The sequence below is a fragment of the Medicago sativa genome, chromosome 7, assembly GCF_051527215.1.
Source record: "Medicago sativa cultivar Bolivia chromosome 7, Bolivia_mono, whole genome shotgun sequence".
In the NCBI taxonomy this organism is placed as follows: domain Eukaryota; kingdom Viridiplantae; phylum Streptophyta; class Magnoliopsida; order Fabales; family Fabaceae; genus Medicago; species Medicago sativa.
This window is the reverse complement of record NC_140755.1, coordinates 87738202-87759549: the sequence shown is the minus strand read 5'-3', so window position 1 is coordinate 87759549 and position 21348 is coordinate 87738202. Positions and strand designations below refer to the sequence as shown.

The following is a 21348-nucleotide window of genomic DNA, read 5'->3' as shown; positions in this document are numbered from 1 at the left end:
TTTAATTAAAATATCTCACCTCCCCTCCCTTTCCCTCCCATCCAATAAAATCTCTTCCCTCCCCTCCTCTCTGTTGAACCAAACGGACCCTAAGTCTAAGATTTTATATTGATATCAAATCGATTTGTAAGGTGATGTCAAACTTTATAAACACTACACATGTGACAACAAAAAGTTAAAACTTTATTTTAACTTCCATTTGTTATCCACGTGTTAAATTCAAACGGTCAACTAACGAAATGGACTAACTTATGTCAACGTCGCGTTTTTTACCAACTTAAAATTTTTAAAAGATAAAGGACCAACTTGAATGCTAAAATAAGCATAAGAGCGCAAACATGCAATTATGCCTAAAATTTAATTTTTCTCAATATATACTTTTTGTTTTTTTTAAGAATTCTTAATAAATACTCCCTCCAACCACATTATATACAAAAAATTATATTTTAGGTTCACTGAATACCTATTTAGTATATATTATAGATCAAATGTATTAGATATTTAATGAACCTAAAAACTAATTTTTTTTTCTTATAAATCTGACCAAATAGAGTACTTATTATTTGTTGAATCTTAACATGTGTCAAACATATGACCCTATAAGGAAAAAAAAAACTAACAACTTAAATAACTTTCTACATATTATTTAATGTTTGAGACTTTTTTTTAAGGGATGTTTTATATAAAGATTCTTTAAAAAAAATTAATTTTATGTAGAGATATATTTAAAAAAAAAATTAAAATAATTAATGATTGAATATTTTTAAGAACAATTAATGATTTTTTTTTTGTTATAGAAAAATTAATGATTGAATTGATTTTTATGTTTGTATATTTTTGTTCTTTGAAATAAAGACGGGAGCAGTGAGTGGATAATTCTTACATGGTCAAGACGATAAATAGTGTTTTCAATATTACAGTAGGTGATTTTTTATCTTACAACTTTTATCCATTTGTGTATTTAGAAGCGATCTTGACACGTGTTTATTTGCCCCTGCGTGCTTTTCTTCAACTTCATTTTCTTTCTTACGTTGACCACACTGCCACTGTTTAGTTGACATTCATATCTCCTCTTCTGTTTCGTTTGGCGATCATAATTTTTCTTCTGGAAAAGGAATCTATCGCACACAGATCAATTCACATTAGGTAAGCTTAAAAAGGAAGTCTTACACTTAGTTACTTTATCACATTGTTACATTACATTATTTTATTTTAAACCACTGATTTTTTTTTTTGTTTATCCTCCGGGAAAAGAACTTTGTTAATCAGGAGTTGAGTCAAAAGGTTGTTGTTATATATCTTGTTTGTTGGGAAGAAGCTGCTACACTTGATACCTGAAATGTTTAATGATTATGCATGTAAAACTCAAAGTGTATGGGGTTGCACAGTTGAAGCATTTCCCATGTACAAAACACTCCCATCTTCATTGATGGTCTTGAACATTTTCTTGTTTTTGCACACATGGCGAGTAGCACCAGAGTCTATCCACCAAGAATCAACATCTTCAATCATGTTGATTTCAGAAATGACCGCAACAAAATCATCATTTGTTGCTCTTGAATTCTTTTCTTTGTTCTTCTTTTTAAAGAACCTGCACTCATTCTTGAAGTGTCCTTCTTTCCCACAAAAGTAACATTCACCTTTCCTTTTCTTTTTGTTGTTATTACCATTGTGGTTTTGATGAGACTTATCATTTTCATGATTTCTCTTTTTGGAAGATTTGCTTGAATTTCCTTCTTCCATAACATGAACCTTCTCTTGAGTGACATGATTCTTAATACCTTCTTGTTTTCGGTATTCTTCTTCTAAACGAAGGTGATTGCCAAGTTGCTCAAGAGAAATGTCTTCCTTCTTATGCTTCATGGTTCGTTTGAAATCTTTCCATGAAGGAGGAAGTTTGTCAATTATGGATGATACAATAATTGTTTCATCCATATTCATGTTATGTTGTTTGTAGTTGTTAAGAATACGTTCAATCTCATATAATTGTTCCATAACAGACTTATTATCTACCATTTTGTAATTATTAAAATGAGATACAAGGAATTTCTTACTTGTTGCGTCTTCACGCATGTATCTGGTTTCCAATTTGTCCCACAAGTCTTTTGCAGAAGGGCTGCTCTGGTAGATATCGAATAGAGAGTCAGACATACCATTCAGGATATGTCCCAAGCAGATGTAATCATCGTTGTCCCATTTCTGTCTATCTCTTGTCTCAGCAACGGTTTCATCATCCTTCTCTTCAGGCCTTGCCATGTTCAGAACGTATGCCACTTTCAATGTTGTAAGAAGAAACTTCATCTTCTTCTCCCAGCGGATGAAATTTCCCCCATCAAACTTTTCCAACTTAACAAAGTCAGAAGTCATTTCTTTCAATGAAGCAGCCATAAGAATCGAACCTAAAGATTGTTATATATCTTGTTTGTTGGGAAGAAGCTGCTACACTTGATACCTGAAATGTTTAATGATTATGCATGTAAAACTCAAAGCGTATGGGGTTGCCACACTAACCTTTAGGTTCGATTCGCCCCCACCAATAACTGTATATTGGATGCAATAAGGAATGACCGGCGAATCCCCTTCAGGATACTATGAGTTCCTTGACGTGTATTGCACAACCACACCAAGCGTATCTCCTGACAGTATTTTACAGATTTATGGTTCCAGCAATTCACTCATGCATTAGAGAATTGATGGATGATTTAGAGTAAGAGAATGATGAAGAATTATGTTGTTAATGTAACAAAATTTTGTCCAAAATTGTGTGTCAAATTAATGCCCAAATGCCAAGTATTTATAGTGCATTATATGACCCTTCACATGAGAGAAAGCACCCATTTAACTTGAATCAATGTTATGGTTCATTAAGCACCATTTTGCCAAAGGTTATGATCATTCACATTTGAACCAATGCTAAGGTTCATTAAGCACCATTTTGCCAAAGGTTATGATCATTCACATTTGAACCAATGCTAAGGTTCATTAAGCACCCCTTTGCCAAAGGTTCTAATGTATATGAAAGCTTCTCATGAAGATTTACAACTCTTGATCTAAAGTGATTCCATTATTTTGGAAATCACCAACAATCCCCCACCATTTTCAAAATACTAAATCTCATAAATCCGGAAATTCCATGCCTTCAGATAATGGTATCTCACGATTTGAACCATTACTTAGTAAGTTAAGTTTTCGCTCATTCCCAAATAGTATGGTAGGCAAGCTTTGAACCAACTATTCATTAGAACAAGTGTGCATAACTTACACATAGAATCTCGGTACCGTTGATAAAGAGACTTGTAAAATGACACATTAAGAAGGCCTTGTGTCATATATCCTTTTTCATGAGAATTTAAGAGTCAAGCCCTTGAACTCCGTGAAGCGGCCAAACTTCATTCTCACATAGGTAGACTATATCGGGAATGCCCCATAAGTATGCATTCCAGCAAATATATGCTATATGTCCATTAAGAGGAAAACCTCATCCTACCTTTTTTCTTCTTATGGTCCAAGTACTTTTACCCTTGGGATGTATCTATTGTCAAGTACTACAATTACTCTAATAGTGTACTTTCACCATTGAACCCAAGACTTGATGCTACTCAAGTGTGGGTTGAGTTTCCACTATTGGTAATCAATTAGATATGGGCTTGAGTCCCATCCCCAATGATGTCTTCAACACCATATCCTTTGTCAGACCTTTCGTCAAAGGATCTGCAAGATTCTTCTCTGTTCTTACGAACATGATGGAAATTACTCCATTAGAAATCAAGTCTCTTACATAGCTATGTCTTAAACCAATATGCCTTGATTTCCCATTATAAACTTGGTTATAAGCTTTTGATAGTGTGGATTGACTATCACAATGTATGGATGCTGGCGCCATTGGCTTTTGCCAAACTAGTATGTCATACAATAAATTTCTTAGCCATTCTGCCTCTTTACTCCCTGCAGCCAATGCAATAAATTCTGCAGCCATGGTGGAGTCGGCAATGCATGTTTGTTTCTTTGAACCCCAAGAAACTGCACCTCCACCAAGGTTGAAGATCCATCCACTTGTGGAAGCATGATCTTCAACATATGTTACCCAACTAGCATCTGTGTATCCTTCCAAAACAGAAGGCTCTCCACTATATGTTAAACAATAATTCATTGTTCCCTTTAAGTATTTTAATACTCTTTTCACAGCGTGCCAGTGTTCTTTACTTGGATTGCTAGTATACCGACTTAACCTTCCAACAGCATATGCTATGTCAGGTCTAGTACAAGTCATAGCATACATCAAGCATCCGATTACTTTAGAATATTCAAGTTGTGCCACCGGACAACCTTTGTTTGGTTGCAAACTGACAGTTTGGTCAAATGGGGTAGATATCGGTTTACAATCTAAATGATTGAATTTCTGAAGCACCTTTTCTATGTAATGAGATTGGGATAAACCAATATGGTTACCATCTCTTATGATTTTAATTCCTAAAATCACATCAGCTTCTCCTAAATCTTTCATATCAAAATTTTTGGATAAGAAAGCTTTAGTTTCTTCTACCTCATTTATACTTGTACCAAAGATCAACATGTCATCTACATATAAGCAAATCATGACCCCTTTTCCATTTTGGAATTTACTGTAAATACACTTGTCAGATTCATTTATGATGTATCCGTTGGCTAACACAACTTGGTCAAACTTTTGGTGCCATTGTTTGGGTGCTTGTTTCAACCCATATAAAGACTTAGTTAATTTACACACTTTATCTTCTTGACCTTTGATCACAAACCCTTCCGGTTGTTTCATATATACCTCTTCATCCAACTCTCCATTTAGGAAAGCAGTTTTAACATCCATTTGATGGATTACAAACTTATGGATGGATGCCAGTGCAATTAGCATTCTGATTGATGCTATTCTTGCAACAGGTGCATATGTATCAAAATAATCAATGCCTTCTTTTTGTGTAAACCCTTTAGCAACTAGTCTAGCCTTGAATTTATCAATGGTACCATCCACTTTCATTTTCCTTTTAAAGATCTATTTACAACCTATCGGTTTGGATCCGGGTGGGAGATCTACCACTTTCCAAGTTTGATTACCCATAATTGAATCCATTTCTTCTTGAATAGCTTCTTTCCAAAAGGCTGAATCTTGAGATTTTATAGCCTCTTCATATGTTACCGGATCATTCTCAAGGTTAAAGCAAATTGGTCCATAACTATTTATGGATTTACCTGTTCCTTCTACAAGAAACATGAAGAAATCAGATCCAAAATCTTTCTCTTTCCGGATCCTTTTACTTCTTCTAAGTTCTGAACCATCCAATGTGTCTACATTAGATTCATTGTTTTCTAAATTTTGTACATTAGAATGAACAATATCCTTGGGATAAGAAATTGAGTTAAATCTATCTTCTTGAAAAATTGCATCTCTTGACTCAATTACTGTATTAACAGAATATGAGTCATTCGATTCAATAGTCAAGAATCTGTATGCTTTGCTATTTTCTGCATAGCCTAAAAATACACATTCAATTCCTCTTTCACCCAATTTCTTTCTTTTTGGTTCAGGCACTTTCACAATTGCTCTACAACCCCAAACTTTTAAATAATTAAGAGTCGGCTTCCTTTGTTTCCAAAGTTCATATGGGGTTATTTTGTTCCTTTTGTTTGGAACCCTATTGAGGATGTAACATGCTGTTAGCATTGCTTCACCCCAATATCCTTTAGATAATCCAGAATAGGACAACATGGCATTAACCATTTCTACCAAAGTCCTATTCTTCCTTTCCGCTATTCCATTTTGTTGTGGGGTGTATGGTGCAGTTACTTGATGCACAATACCAGTGGATTCAAAATAACTCGGATGATAGAACTCTCCTCCCCTATCACTTCTAAAGCATTTAATGAAAGTTTCATGCTGAAGTTCTACTTGTGCTTTAAATATTTTGAATTTATCTAAGACTTCATCTTTTGAATGCATTAAATAAACATAACAAAATCGAGTGCAATCATCAATGAAAGTAACAAAATACTTTTTACCACCAATGGTGGGCCAACCATGTAAATCACATACATCTGAATGAATTAAATCTAGCACCCTAGAACTTCTTTTAACACTTTTAAAAGGTTGTCTTGTAATTTTAGTCAACATGCAAGTAGTACATGAATCAAAGTTTTTATCAAAATTAGGAATTAGATTTGATTTCATCATATCAATTTTCTAAAATTAACATGTCCTAATCGCATATGCCATAAATCACAAGACTCAACAATATAAGCAGAAATCATATTATTATTATTAATATTTGCAACATTACATTTGAACATATTCTCACACAAATATCCCTTTCCTACAAACACACCCCCCTTTGAGAGGATAAATTTATCTCCCTCAAATACAGATTTGAACCCATTCTTATTAAGTAATGGTACAGAAATCAAGTTCTTCCTAACTTCAGGAACATAAAATACATCTTTAAGAGTAAGTGTTTTTCCAGAAGTGAATTCAATCTCTATGGTCCCTTTTCCTTGGACTTGCACAGTTGAAGCATTTCCCATGTACAAAACACTCCCATCTTCATTGATGGTCTTGAACATTTTCTTGTTTTTGCACACATGGCGAGTAGCACCAGAGTCTATCCACCAAGAATCAACATCTTCAATCATGTTGATTTCAGAAATGACCGCAACAAAATCATCATTTGTTGCTCTTGAATTCTTTTCTTTGTTCTTCTTTTTAAAGAACCTGCACTCATTCTTGAAGTGTCCTTCTTTCCCACAAAAGTAACATTCACCTTTCCTTTTCTTTTTGTTGTTATTACCATTGTGGTTTTGATGAGACTTATCATTTTCATGATTTCTCTTTTTGGAAGATTTGCTTGAATTTCCTTCTTCCATAACATGAACCTTCTCTTGAGTGACATGATTCTTAATACCTTCTTGTTTTCGGTATTCTTCTTCTAAACGAAGGTGATTGCCAAGTTGCTCAAGAGAAATGTCTTCCTTCTTATGCTTCATGGTTCGTTTGAAATCTTTCCATGAAGGAGAAAGTTTGTCAATTATGGATGATACAATAATTGTTTCATCCATATTCATGTTATGTTGTTTGTAGTTGTTAAGAATACGTTCAATCTCATATAATTGTTCCATAACAGACTTATTATCTACCATTTTGTAATTATTAAAATGAGATACAAGGAATTTCTTACTTGTTGCGTCTTCACGCATGTATCTGGTTTCCAATTTGTCCCACAAGTCTTTTGCAGAAGGGCTGCTCTGGTAGATATCGAATAGAGAGTCAGACATACCATTCAGGATATGTCCCAAGCAGATGTAATCATCGTTGTCCCATTTCTGTCTATCTCTTGTCTCAGCAACGGTTTCATCATCCTTCTCTTCAGGCCTTGCCATGTTCAGAACGTATGCCACTTTCAATGTTGTAAGAAGAAACTTCATCTTCTTCTCCCAGCGGATGAAATTTCCCCCATCAAACTTTTCCAACTTAACAAAGTCAGAAGTCATTTCTTTCAATGAAGCAGCCATAAGAATCGAACCTAAAGATTGTTATATATCTTGTTTGTTGGGAAGAAGCTGCTACACTTGATACCTGAAATGTTTAATGATTATGCATGTAAAACTCAAAGCGTATGGGGTTGCCACACTAACCTTTAGGTTCGATTCGCCCCCACCAATAACTGTATATTGGATGCAATAAGGAATGACCGGCGAATCCCCTTCAGGATACTATGAGTTCCTTGACGTGTATTGCACAACCACACCAAGCGTATCTCCTAACAGTATTTTACAGATTTATGGTTCCAGCAATTCACTCATGCATTAGAGAATTTATGGATGATTTAGAGTAAGAGAATGATGAAGAATTATGTTGTTAATGTAACAAAATTTTGTCCAAAATTGTGTGTCAAATTAATGCCCAAATGCCAAGTATTTATAGTGCATTATATGACCTTTCACATGAGAGAAAGCACCCCTTTAACTTGAATCAATGTTATGGTTCATTAAGCACCATTTTGCCAAAGGTTATGATCATTCACATTTGAACCAATGCTAAGGTTCATTAAGCACCATTTTGCCAAAGGTTATGATCATTCACATTTGAACCAATGCTAAGGTTCATTAAGCACCCCTTTGCCAAAGGTTCTAATGTATATGAAAGCTTCTCATGAAGATTTACAACTCTTGATCTAAAGTGATTCCATTATTTTGGAAATCACCAACAGTTGTTAGAGTAGCTTGATAAAGTCTAACTAATAATTATTTCACTCAACTCAGGTTTTACTGAATAATTCGTCTTTGGTGGAACTTATTGACCACTTGAGTCAAATTGCTGAAAAACTTAGTTACTAACTAAGTTTTCCTCTTTTGATTGGATGGAAGGATGGAAACATATCTCCAGCAAGAATTTGGTGACGTGAAAAGAAAAAAGTTTCAAGTGTTCTTAAGTTTTAGAGGGGAAGATACTCGTGCATCATTCACTTCACATCTCTATGCTTCTCTTCAAAATTCTGGAATTAACGTTTTTAGGGACGATGATTCGCTTCAAAGAGGAGATCACATTTCAACATCACTACATCGATCAATTGAAGAGTCTCAAATTTCTATTATCGTTTTCTCAAGAAATTACGCTGAATCTGGATGGTGTCTTGAAGAGTTGGTGAAAATAATGGAGTGTTACAGAACCATAGGACAAATCGCTCTCCCAGTGTTCTATGATGTAGATCCCTCTGAAGTACGTCACCAAACAGGCGAGTTTGGCAAAGCGTTTGAAAGTCTATTGACTAGACTTTCAAACAAGGAAGGAATTTATGATAGGTTTGGAAAAGCAGTTCGATATCTTTTCAACAGTTTGTCAATCTATAAACAAGAGTCTCCCAAACAAGTGCTGAGATGGAGTTGGAGAGCGGTGCTTCGTGAGGCAGCAGGGCTTGCAGGATTTGTAGTGCTAAATTCCAGGTAATGCAATTCCACTCATCAAACATTCTTCTGGGCAAATGATTTTGCATATAAAAAATAACCTTTTGAGTTATATTTTGATTTTTTGGATTTTTTATATCATTTCTCCAATATAATTTTGACATATGGGTGAATGCATAGATACATATAGGATGTATGTATGCCAGTACATATATGCATAAACCTCTATTTGGGTTTTTGAATAGGAACGAAAATGAGGCCATCAAGGATATTGTTGCAAAAGTTACATGTTTGCTAGACAAGACAGACTTGTTCATTGCTAATAATCCAGTGGGAGTTGAAACTCGAGTACGAGATATTATTCAGCGGCTAGACATCCAAAAATCAAATGATGTTCTGCTACTAGGAATGTGGGGCATGGGAGGAATTGGAAAAACCACCATTGCAAAAGCCATCTACAACAAAATTGGCCGCAGTTTTGAAGCTAGGAGTTTCCTAGCAAATACTAGGGAGGTTTGGGAGAAAAATGTTGGACAAGTGTCTTTACAACAACAACTTCTCTTTGATATTTGCAAAGAAACGACAACCAAGATACAAAGTATTGAGGCAGGAAAAATTATATTAAGAGATAGACTCTGTGGTAAAAGAGTACTTCTTGTACTTGATGACGTGAGTACATTGGATCAATTTAATGCTTTGTGTGGAAGTCGCCAATGGTTTGGTGCGGGGAGTAGAATAATTATCACAACTAGAGATAGGCATATACTTAGAGGGAATAGAGTTGACCAAGTATACGCAATGAAAGAAATGGATGAAAGTGAATCAATTGAGCTTTTTAGTTGGCATGCATTCAAGCAAGCGAGGCCTAGAGAAGATTTTGCACGAATTTCCAGCAATGTAGTTGAGTATTCTGGGCGACTACCGTTAGCTCTGGAAGTCCTTGGGTCATATTTGTTTGATAGGGAGATAATAGAGTGGAGGTGTGTATTGGACAAACTCAAAAGAATTCCCAATGACCAAGTACAAAAGAAGTTAAAAATAAGCTATGAAGGTCTAAATGATGACACGGAGAAAGAAATATTCCTTGACATAGCTTGTTTCTTTATTGGGATGGACAGAAATGATGTTATACATATATTAAATGGAAGTGAACTTTTTGCAGAAATTGGAGTAAGTGTCCTTGTAGAGCGAAGCCTTGTAACAGTTGATGATAGGAACAGGCTTGGAATGCATGATTTGCTGCGAGATATGGGAAGAGAAATCATTCGTGAGAAATCACCAAAGGAGCTTGAGGAGCGTAGCAGGCTGTGGTTTAATAAGGACGTGGTTGATGTATTATCAGAACAAACTGTAAGAATTCATATGCTTATTTTTTGTTCTGGTTTCAAACTATCTAAGGCTTAGAGAAGTAAAACAAACATTTGAGTCAATTTTTTACATTTAAGTGTTGTTGATTATCACAAGACCTTCGAAAATTAGTTTGGTTGCAATTTGAAAATTAGTTTGGTTTATGAATTATTTTATGCTTTTTGGTTTCTACTGACATAATCAGTTTCATCACAAGTTTTCTTATCTGTCTTGTATCTTTAATCCTTGCATATTTTACTTTTTTCTTCATTATATTTATAGGGAACAAAAGCTGTTGAGGGTTTGGCTTTGAAATTGCCAAGAACAAAGAGAAAACGCTTTAGTACTAAAGCATTTAAGAAGATGAAAAGACTCAGATTGCTTCAACTTGATGGTGTACAACTTGATGGGGACTTTGAGTATCTTTCAAAAAAATTGAGATGGCTTTCTTGGAATGGTTTTCCTTTAACGTGCATTCCTTCAAGCTTTTATCAAGAAAATTTAGTTTCCATTGAGTTAGAAAACAGCAATGTCAAACATGTGTGGGAAGATCCCCAGGTATTAATTACCGCCTAAATCTTGGTCAAAACCTTTGATATAGTTAAAAAAAGGGAAACAAAGGGTCCCAATCTTGAATATTAGGTTAAATAGGATTTAAATTTAAATTTCAAACGAATATATCATGTCAAATTTTTGAACTCTTTGCAGAATGCTTAGACATGGCTTTTAATAATTTCTGCAACATCATATACATAAACGTAGTCTTGTTTCAATTTTTCGCAAAAGTAAATCCAAACCAATGTATATCGGTGTTAAAAACAAATGATGTTGTAATAAAGTAAATATTTTAGTATCCATTCTCAAGGTTAGTGATACATTGTAATTTCTTCCATTTATTTTTTATTTTTCTTCTCTAAGTTTTCTTGATATAACATTTCTGTTCTTGTAGAGGCTGGAAAAGCTGAAAATTCTCAATCTTAGTCATTCTCCTTATCTGACAAAGACTCCAGACTTTTCAAACATGCCTAACCTTGAAAAACTAGTACTCACAGATTGTCCAAGATTGTCTGAGGTTTCCCACAGTATTGGACATCTCAATAAAGTTCTTCTAATAAATTTGGAAGATTGTATTAGCCTTCAAAGCCTTCCTAAAGGTATCTATAAGTTAAAATCACTTAAAACTCTTATTCTTTCTGGATGTTCAAAGATTGACAAATTGGAAGAGGACATCGAACAGATGGAATCTTTAACCACCTTGATTGCAAATAACACTGCAATAACAAGAGTGCCGTTTTCAGTAGTAAGATCTAAAAGCATTGCTTATATATCTTTGTGCGGCTATGAAGGATTCTCACGTGATGTGTTTCCATCTATCATTTGGTCTTGGATGTCACCAACAAATATTCTCCCGTCCCAATTTCAAACATCTACTATCATGTCATCTCTTGTTCCTCTAGATGTATCACATAGCAGTTCCCATGCACTGTCATCAATTTTGACGTACCTTCCGAGTCTTCAAAGTCTTTGGGTGGAGTGCAGCTCAGAATCTCAACTTTCTCATGATGCAGAAATAATTTTGGATGCCTTATATGCCACTAATTATAAGGAATTGGAACTAGCTGCGCATACATCGCAAGTATCAAGAAATTCCTTGAAATCTTTTTTCATTCAAATGGGAATGAATTGCCATACTCGCAGGTTTCACTCATTCTCCATTGTATGTACTTTAATGTTAATTTTAATATACTATTCAATTAAATTTTGATTCTATCTTCCCTTGTACAGAATATGACCGTCAATGAGTTTGGTGGTTGTTTGCTCCCTGGTGATTGTTATCCGGATTGGTTAACCTTCAATTGCAAAGGTTCTTCTGTAATTTTTGAAGTCCCTCAAGTGGATGGGCGTAATTTAAAGACAATAATGTGTATTGTCTGTTCTTCAACTCCAGAAAATATACCATCAGATGGACTTAAAAATGTGATGGTAAAAAATCACACAAAGGCTACCATTCAGCTCTATAAGAGAGAGGCATTAGTCTCATTTGAAGATGAGGAGGGGCAGAGATTAGTATCTGTTGCGGATTCGATGAGAAAACTCACACCAATAACAACTTGATGTGTGGAGCAAGGGATAATAAAGCAACCAATAATCAAAGTGAATAGAACAGTTATAATCACAAGCCAAAAGTAGAAAACTACACAGCAAGAGAAAAGAAGAAGAGAGAACACAAAGAATCTGTTTACCCAGTTCGGTCCAAATTGACCTAGTCTGGGGGAGAGAGCAGCCCTCCGTTCCACTATATGATGAGTAACGTTACAAAAGAGATGGATTACAAGAATAAGTCTCCCGCCTAATTCTACCCAAATCCCAGCCTCTTCCCGTAACCAAGAGACTCAATCCTAATAGTGTTTCCCAAGGTGAATCAACCCTCAAAACCTAGTGTTTGTTCCAAAGAGACAAACTCTATACAAACCCTAGTTTTGTTGTTGCCTTTCTAAACCCTTGTTTCAGCCCCCTCTATCTTAAGGTTTACACTGATACAATGCCTATATTTATAGTAAAAGAAACTCCCATAAAATTGTACCAAATCTGGCCCAAAAAATACGTTTCTGAAAAATAACAGCATGCAAAATCGGGCCCCGATTTTTACCATTCGGGCGCCGATTTTTCCAGTACCAAACTGCTCCCAAAGACAACCAAAATCGGGCCCCGATTTTTGCCATTCGGGCCCCGATTTGTACTTTCAGCAAACATCAATTTTTGCCCTCCAAACTCCAATTTTGAGTCACTTTCACAACAGTATCGAGTATAGAACCTGGTGATAAAATGGAGGTTGTTGTTGTTTTTGAGAACAATTTCATTGTGAAGAAGACAGTGATTTATCTCATTTATGATGAACGAATTAGCGAAACCATGGAGCGAAGTCATGAACGAACAGATAAGAATGTTACTGTTTGTTGTGATGGTGAAAATGAATGCACTTTGGTGGATTGATCAATTTTAGTGTCGGGCAGAATTGCAGGTTTTATGTGCATAGATTGGATGCTACTCATTGGTGTTGGATTTCACTCTGAAGCCCTGATCTAAATGCTTTAAGGGGGAAAAGATACTTGACAATTTGGTCAAGAAAATGAAATATATGTTCAAATATAATTTGCAGGTGGAAATTAACCATCTCATTCAGTATGTGTAGAATCTTGGCCATCTCAATATTTTTCAGGAAGATTTTATCTATGTTGTTTACTATGTCTAAGATATGTGTCCATCCTATTCTCCAAATGAAGATTGTGGCCTGCTGTTTAATCTTGTTAGTTGGTGCTGCTGGAGCTCTTAGTGGGTGGGTGCTTTCAGTTTTGTTTTTCTTTTGTTGGGCTTTACAAGTAGTTTTATCTCACAAAAGATGTATTTATTGGTTATCTCATTGTAAAATCATCTCTTGATTAAATTTGAACATTTATTTTTGAGAACACTCCTCATAAAGTACACATGGTATATATTTTCTGCACAGATAGTATGAAGTGATAATGTTTTGTGTGTTTTCTCCATTTAACAATGAGCTGCTGCAATGATGGGAGAAACAGTATTGCATCGAGGAATTGTTGGGATGAGATGTGTGGGACAAGATAAAAATAAGATAGATTCATTAGGACAGAGCTAAGTTCAATAGGAAAATGAAGCTTGGCTCCTCAATGACAAATGCTAACAATGAATCATTAGCCTAGTCAAAGAAAGTAGCTGAAGACATGCTTGAAAAGTGTACAAGGTCATCTTTAAGGTGGAATTTATTGTTATAGACATGGGAGAAGGTAAAGGTTCTCCTTTGATCTTGGGAAAACCATATTCGGTAACAGTTAGTGCCCTGTTTGAAGTATTTACAGTATTTTCATTCATTAATTTTCTGAATCGAAGATACCAGTTTCTATCACGTGCATGGTTATAAGCGAATGTTTGGTGTTGGTTGTGGAAAGAGGACTATAAGGAATTGGCTAAGAGAATAACTGGATGAGTTTGTATGGACTAAGGATTGGTATCGGTTACTCTATACTGTCTCGATGGAATTAGAGGCAATAGATGGTGGATTTATTGGTTTAATGGAGGAATGGAAAGGGCATGTTTGATGTATGCACATAGACGTTTAGAAAAACAAATATTTTCCTGTCATGGTTTTAAGACAATGGTGTGAAGAGGATTAAGACTGGTGTTATTAAAAGAGGATGGAAAGACTAACATTGGATGCAAGGTCAATGAGGCATAGTGATCAAAACAATCAATTCACTAAATGTTGTGGTTATATAAAGTTGTCGAAGGCTGACTAGTTTACCAAACCCTTTAGGTAATGTTTCAAGGCTAGTGCAACCACCCAGTGACAAAACTTGCAAAAATTAGAAGTTTGCAAATATTCTGAATCTGCCTCAGCCATTCACGTAAGCCATGCTTTTGGTCCTTCTTCTCGTCAGCATCCAATAGAAGACCTCTGACAATGGATATAGTGTCTTTGATCCCTTGGAGATCTTCATACACAGCACACCATAGGCTCGTGAAGCTTCTTCATAAATATAAGAAGCAAGCTTTCCAAGCAATGAATCAGCAATATCAAACACAAATAATTCGGCATGTCAACGTTAATCAAGAAAGAACGGAAATATTGGAGTTGTGATAGTAAAATTGTGAGTAACAAGAATAGCTAATATTCTACCAACGTACTATTCTTCTATTCATGGGGAAGGGAACAAATACATCAAAAGCTGTGTTTATTTGTTTGCATTACCATTGTTAGAAGAATCAAATAATAATACTAGTAGTACTAAGCAGCACACCGAATTTGAATAATATTATGCATGATTAATGTTGACGTGGCATTTGACTTTTGTTGACTCTGCATGGTTTCCCATTATGACGTGGGAATGTGCTTGGGCCGGGTTGCAACCATAGAAGGCCCAACTCTGTTATCCTAAAGCAGCCCACAGTGTAACATGTGTCTTTTTAGGTGTATGCCAGCGAAGGTTCTGCTCCTCATATCTATCATATCACAGATGAATAAATTGTGCAAATACATACATTATTAGCTTAATTAAGGAGAGAATTGAAATGGCAGAGCATTTTGCGAAACAGGGAAAGGAATATGCAGATTCAAGGCCAAGTTATCCACCACAACTCTTCCAATTCATAGCTTCTAAAACTCCCTCTCACGACCTTGCTTGGGACGTTGCCACAGGAACCGGCCAAGCTGCCAAATCTGTGCGTATCTTCTTTTGCTTTTTTTCTTATCCTTCTACATCATATATCTTTCTTTTTTTCGGTGATAAATACTAGCATATATCTCTTCTTTTGCTGTTTTCTTATGTACCTAAGCATAGTTTTAAAACTCGGCTCGGTCATCGACTCGGTGGGGGTACTGGGTCACTGGGTCAATGGTCGAACCACTGAGTCGTTGGTCGAACCACATGACTGAACCGGAACCACTCGGATGACTCGGTTAGATAACTCGGTCCTTAGATTAAATTTATATATTTATTTAACCGGATTAACTCAGATTGAATCGGTGACTCGGTCACTTTAGAAACTAAAATAATGACCCCTGTAAAATAAGATAAAAACTATCCAACAATAATAATTTCATAGGCTATAATTACTCAAATTCAAAACACAGTCATAACTCAAATTCATGGTTGTGTTGATGCTTCAGAAGAGGCCATAACTAATCACAGATACATATACATACATAATCAGAGACATTTAATTTAACATTTACAAAACTAACTAAATGAAACAATCAGAGACATACACAATAACAACAGAAGCAGAGACATTTACATTTACATTTACTTTTGTGTGTGAAACAACAACAACAGAAGCATATCACATACATAATAACAGAAGATCGATCACATAATAACAACATCAGATTCAATTTCTTCAACAAAAAAACAACAACATCAGATTAACAATCATATATCTACATTATAACATGAAATTATGAAACAATCAGACCCAAAGATTTGTTTTCACGTAATAACAACATCAGATTAACAATCATATATCAACATTACAACATCAGATTCAATTTCTTCAAAAAAGAAGCAAAGAAGAACAATCTGAAGAAAAAAAACGTTTGTTTTCACGTATTTGAGAAACAGGGAGTGGAGCGATGGCGACGGTGACGTGGAGACAAGCGACGGCGACGGCGATGGCGTGGAGGATGACGTTCTCGGTCGCTTCTCTTCTCTTCTCTCTGTGCTCTCTTGTTCTTCTCTGTGTGCTTCTCTTCTGTGATCTGAAGTGAATGAAAATGAGGAACTAGGTTTTACGTTTTATTTTTTTTAATTGCCAATCCTCAAAACGACGTCGTTTTTCATCTCAGTTAAGTAAAAAAAAAAAAAGAAGAACCGGTCTGACCCATGACTCGGCCGAGTCACCGGTTTTTACCGGTTTTGACCGAGTTAACTGCATGGCCGATCCAAAAGTTGGCTCGAACCGGCTTACCCACCGGTTCACGGTCCAACCGGTCCGACCGGCCGGTCCGAGCCGAGTCTGAAAACTATGTACCTAAGTTGTTGTGATTTTTATTAATAGTCACTAGACTATTGGTAGTTGCAAAGACATTGATTTGCTCGAACTCCGTATTCCTCACTTCAACATTGTTTTAGTTTCTAGCTAGTAGACTACTTTCCAAGTTTGTCATTGCTATTGTAAACAAATAAGTTTATCATTGTTGATCTATTAATTCGTTGATTTACTTAGAGATATGTTAACACAACTTGTATAACTAAGAGACAAAACTCAGACTTTAAATTTTAAGAATATGCCCTACATATTTAAGAAAACCTTGTGGGGTCCGACCTACTTCTATGCAAAGTAGGTTGACCCTCCTCGTTTAGGAATGTCCCGTTTTTAACCAGTCAAAAATGGGTGGGCAAGACGAACCAACTTAGGTGGTCGGGTTCAAACCGTCACGCTGCCTCTTAGGGGGCTGGCGAGTTGGTGAATCGGCTTGTCACATAAATTTTATATTATTTCTATTCACATGAATCGACATTATCAAAAAGAATAATGTTTTGAGTTATTATATATATAGAGAGAGAGACATGATCCGTTGACACCAGGTGTAAGTCATATGACTTGCACCAAATCTCAACCATTGAAATTAATAAATTTTACAGCCACGATGAAAAATTGGATATTGGCACACGATACAGTATTTCCCCTTCCTGGACATGTTTGTCTCAAGCATATCTCTATCCTCATCGGAAATCTCCATCACAACCTTTAGTCGATCGGAAATCTCCATCCCTTCATGGACTTGATGGTGAATCTTTTCTAATGAACAAAAAGTATTTCCTCAACACCAACCACATCCTTTAATTTTGCAAAAAGTAATCATATACATAGCACAAAACCATTCATGTTATGAAAAGAAACGCTAAAAGGGTAATATAAAAGATTAATTGAAAAATAATTTTTGAAATTACTTTGATTGATAAAATTGATTCAAATCTCATAATTGTTCATCTATTTGATGTCCAATTGGCAACGAAATGGATCTCAAGCAGCAGTGCATCGCTCTTGTTCCTCAACCATTGGAGAAGAAACAGAATTACAGTTGGAGAAGAAATTAGGCTGAGGAAGGGGAAGGAGTTTATGGTGTGCCAATATCTAATTTTTTATCATGACCGTAGGATTTATTAATTTCAATGGTTGAGATTTGGTGTAAGTCATCTGGTGTCAACGGATCCTGTCTCATATATATATATCTTCATGAACATAACAAACACCAGACAAATAGTTTTGTGTTGTAATTCATATGGTTTCTTAGTAAAACAAAAATGATATTTTTTGAAAATTAACTCGTGGGCTGGTCTGCCCCGCCTCACTTTTTCAGTGGATTAAATGGAACAAGTCAACTTAAGAGGTCGAGTTCAAAACCTCAACTTAACCCATAAAAAATAGTGGATTAAACGGTCGGTCTCGTCGGCCTAAACCCGTTTTGCAACCCCTACTTCTACCCCTAATAGTATAATATGATGTAAAAATTAATTTTTATTTCATAATTTCAATTTTTGTAATCACTAGATCTAGATCGTTAGTGAAAACTATTTCAACTCTGAGTCAATTAGTGAGTACTAACATTGAATTTGCATATGTATGTTTTTATGTTATACTACCTTCTTACCAGCTACATGGAATGCTTCTGAATTTGTCAATTTCCACAAACATGATACCATTTTTGTTTTTACTTTGATAAAATATAGTTTGTGATTTCAGTTAAGTACACTGTACAAGAATGTCATAGCCACAGATGCTAGTGAGAAACAACTTGAATTCGCAACCAAGCTCCCTAATGTACGATACCAACACACCCCATCAACCATGTCCATTACTGATCTTGAACAGATGGTTTCACCTCAAGGAACCATCGACCTTGTGACCATTGCTCAAGCTCTTCACTGGCTTGACCTACCAACCTTTTACAAACAAGTCAATTGGGTTCTCAAGAAACCTCATGGTGTCATAGCTATTTGGTGTTACACTTCACCAAGAGTTAATGATGCAGTTGGTGCTTTACATGATAAGTTGTATTCTCTTGATGCAAAACCTTATTGGGACTCAAGACGTGAATTACTTGAGGATAATTATAGAAATATTGATTTTCCATTTGATCCTGTGGAAGGAGTTGATCATACAGGACCGTTTGAGTTTGAGGCCGAGACTGTGATGGATTTGGATGACTTCTTGAATTATATAAGATCAAGGTCAGCTTATCAGACATCAAAGAATAAAGGGGTTGAGCTTCTTACGGATGATGTTATTGAAAAATTCAAACTTGCTTGGGGAGAAGATGGAAAAAAGATTGCCAAGTTTCAAGTATATTTGAGGATTGGAAGAGTAAGGGATGCTTGAAAATATGCAAATGATTGTACTTCTTTCTTATCCCTTTGAGGGTGGTGTGATAAGAAACATCTTTGCTTTGATACTACTTAAATAATTAAGCTAGATAATTGATTGAGGCCTTCTATTGTAACTTGGTATGACGACGAATTTAAGTTTTTTTTTGTTTCAATGTTTCAACAAATTTATCATAAAAATGATACAAAATAAACAGGTTTTGTGATACTACTGTCAATTTGAAAGTTTCTTTTAAGTACTCAGCCACAACATGTTCTTCAATTGTAAATTTGTTAGAAAATTATAGTATTGGCTCAGCTCTTGCCTTAGCATTGCGATTGATAATGCTTTCAGTCACTCTATTTCGTCCATTTACAATATAAGATAGAACTCTTATTTTGGCTCTCAAACATCATATTTAGAGAAAGCAACACTGTTGTAAGATACATTGCGCAAGCTAATAGACGGAAATCCTTCATGCACGTCACCACGTCCTTCTTTGGAATCAAATAAACGAGGGTATCATTAATTTCAACGATTTTTGAAGGATTTACTAAAAATAGAAATTAGATTACTAAAAAAAATTGAAGGATTAATAAAGTGAACCTTTTTGGTTTGCAACTCTAATGAAAGAGGAATGAATGAGTGAATGAAATTATGAATGAAAGTTTGAGTACACGGTTGAAATTCAATTGAAAAATGCTTTATTGTACGAGAGCAAACCATATGCACGACAACCCTTGGATTTTTTTATCTTTCCATTAACTAATTCATTTCTCTCTCCCCATGTTTTGCTGTCCTGCGCATGATTTCCGCCATCTACGGTCGTGGGCTTTCGTCTCGTACTGTATAGCACTTCTGATTTCAATTATCTCTTTCGGTCTCTTACAAATGGCAATGAACATTCTAAGGAGTCTTGTAAGATTTTAAATTTGTTTAGTTATATCAGTTGTGCACCAAAATATAAATTTATTGAATCTTACATTGGTATTTTTTTCTTCAAGAAAATATGCTCATGTTTAACAAGGAAACGAAAATGATGTAGATATAAAATTAAGGGCAAGTTGCACTCACCTCCCCTGAGGTTTCATTGAATATCACATACACCCCTTCTAGTTTTAAACTCAACACTCACCTCCCTTAATTAATTTTTCAATTGACACATACCCCCCCTCTTTTCTAACGGCACTTGCCCTCTGTTAAAAAATAATATCACTCACATTATAATCCCTCAAAAATATTCCCTTGGCAATATATTGGTTCAAGCTTATAAATGTTTTGAGATTGAAATAGTTGATGTTTATCATCTTCATGTTACATTTCTTTGTTTTCAATTCCTTTTGTAATTGGATTTTCGATGGTTGGATTCTAAATTACTCCCTCCGGTCACTATTATAAGCAAAAATCAACTTTTTAGGTTCATTCATTAAATGATGTATTTGGTCTATATTATTGATCAAATACATCATTTAATGAATGAACCTAAAAAGTTGATTTTTGTTTATAATAGTGACCGGAGGGAGTATGTGTTTGATAGTTATCATCTTCCTATCTTTGCTTGAAATTCGATATATTGACATTCCACTTGGATTATTCATTTTCTTATTTCCTCTGTCACTAGCTAGCATTGTAAACATTTCGTTCCAATTTCCAATTTTTTGTGCAATTATTATTCAAATTGTATCTTTAACATTCCTTTTGAAGCCCTGAATACAGAACAAATTAAAGTGACATGCTTCAGTTTCTCCATCAAAGATAAGGAATCGATCGGAACCACAACGATAGAAATCTACTGCAAAACTGCTTTTCTCTGATTCTTTTGATGAAGCGTTCTGGCCTATGACTTGTGAAGCTTCGTTGGTTGATTTGGATTTTTTTAACGATATTGATAACAGTGTTAATCTCAAGGGATGTAAGTGTTGAGTTTAAAACTAGAGGGGGTGTATGTGATATTCAATGAAACCTCAAGGGAGATGAGTGTGATTTGCCCTAAAATTAATAATAGGTTTCTTACTTGGTATTTTACTAGTGTTTATAGTAATGTACCTAGTCTATAAAATGTGTAAAATTCCTCAAACTTCTTCACAAGATCCTCCACAACCTCCACTAGCGACACATAACAAAATGGTCAATTTGAGTGAAGTTGTGAATGAGGTTTCATACAACATATCTGCAAATCTTTCATTTAGTCAA

General features: G+C 35.2%; 2 protein-coding genes across 3 annotated transcripts; both read left to right on the top strand.

Moving 5' to 3' along the window:
- Positions 1-1028: 1028 nt before the first annotated feature.
- LOC146909803 (disease resistance protein RPV1-like) lies at positions 1029-13741 on the top strand. Of its 2 annotated transcripts, XM_085722903.1 has the most exons (6): positions 8378-8964; positions 9171-10275; positions 10555-10830; positions 11222-11970; positions 12033-12335; positions 13068-13741. In XM_085722903.1, the coding sequence occupies exons 1-6, from the start codon at positions 8390-8392 to the stop codon at positions 13264-13266; spliced, it is 3207 nt and encodes a 1068-aa protein (XP_085579029.1). In that variant the 5' UTR covers positions 8378-8389; the 3' UTR covers positions 13267-13741. The 2 variants fall into 2 exon arrangements, with proteins under 2 accessions (XP_085579028.1, XP_085579029.1); XM_085722902.1 differs by lacking the exon at positions 13068-13741 and adding an exon at positions 1029-1146 and having other exon boundaries at positions 8284-8964; positions 11222-12339.
- Positions 13073-19418, top strand: LOC146909802 (uncharacterized). Its single transcript, XM_085722904.1, has 2 exons — positions 13073-15510; positions 18535-19418. The coding sequence occupies exons 1-2, from the start codon at positions 15361-15363 to the stop codon at positions 19168-19170; spliced, it is 786 nt and encodes a 261-aa protein (XP_085579030.1). The 5' UTR covers positions 13073-15360; the 3' UTR covers positions 19171-19418.
- The last annotated feature ends 1930 nt before the right edge of the window (positions 19419-21348 follow it).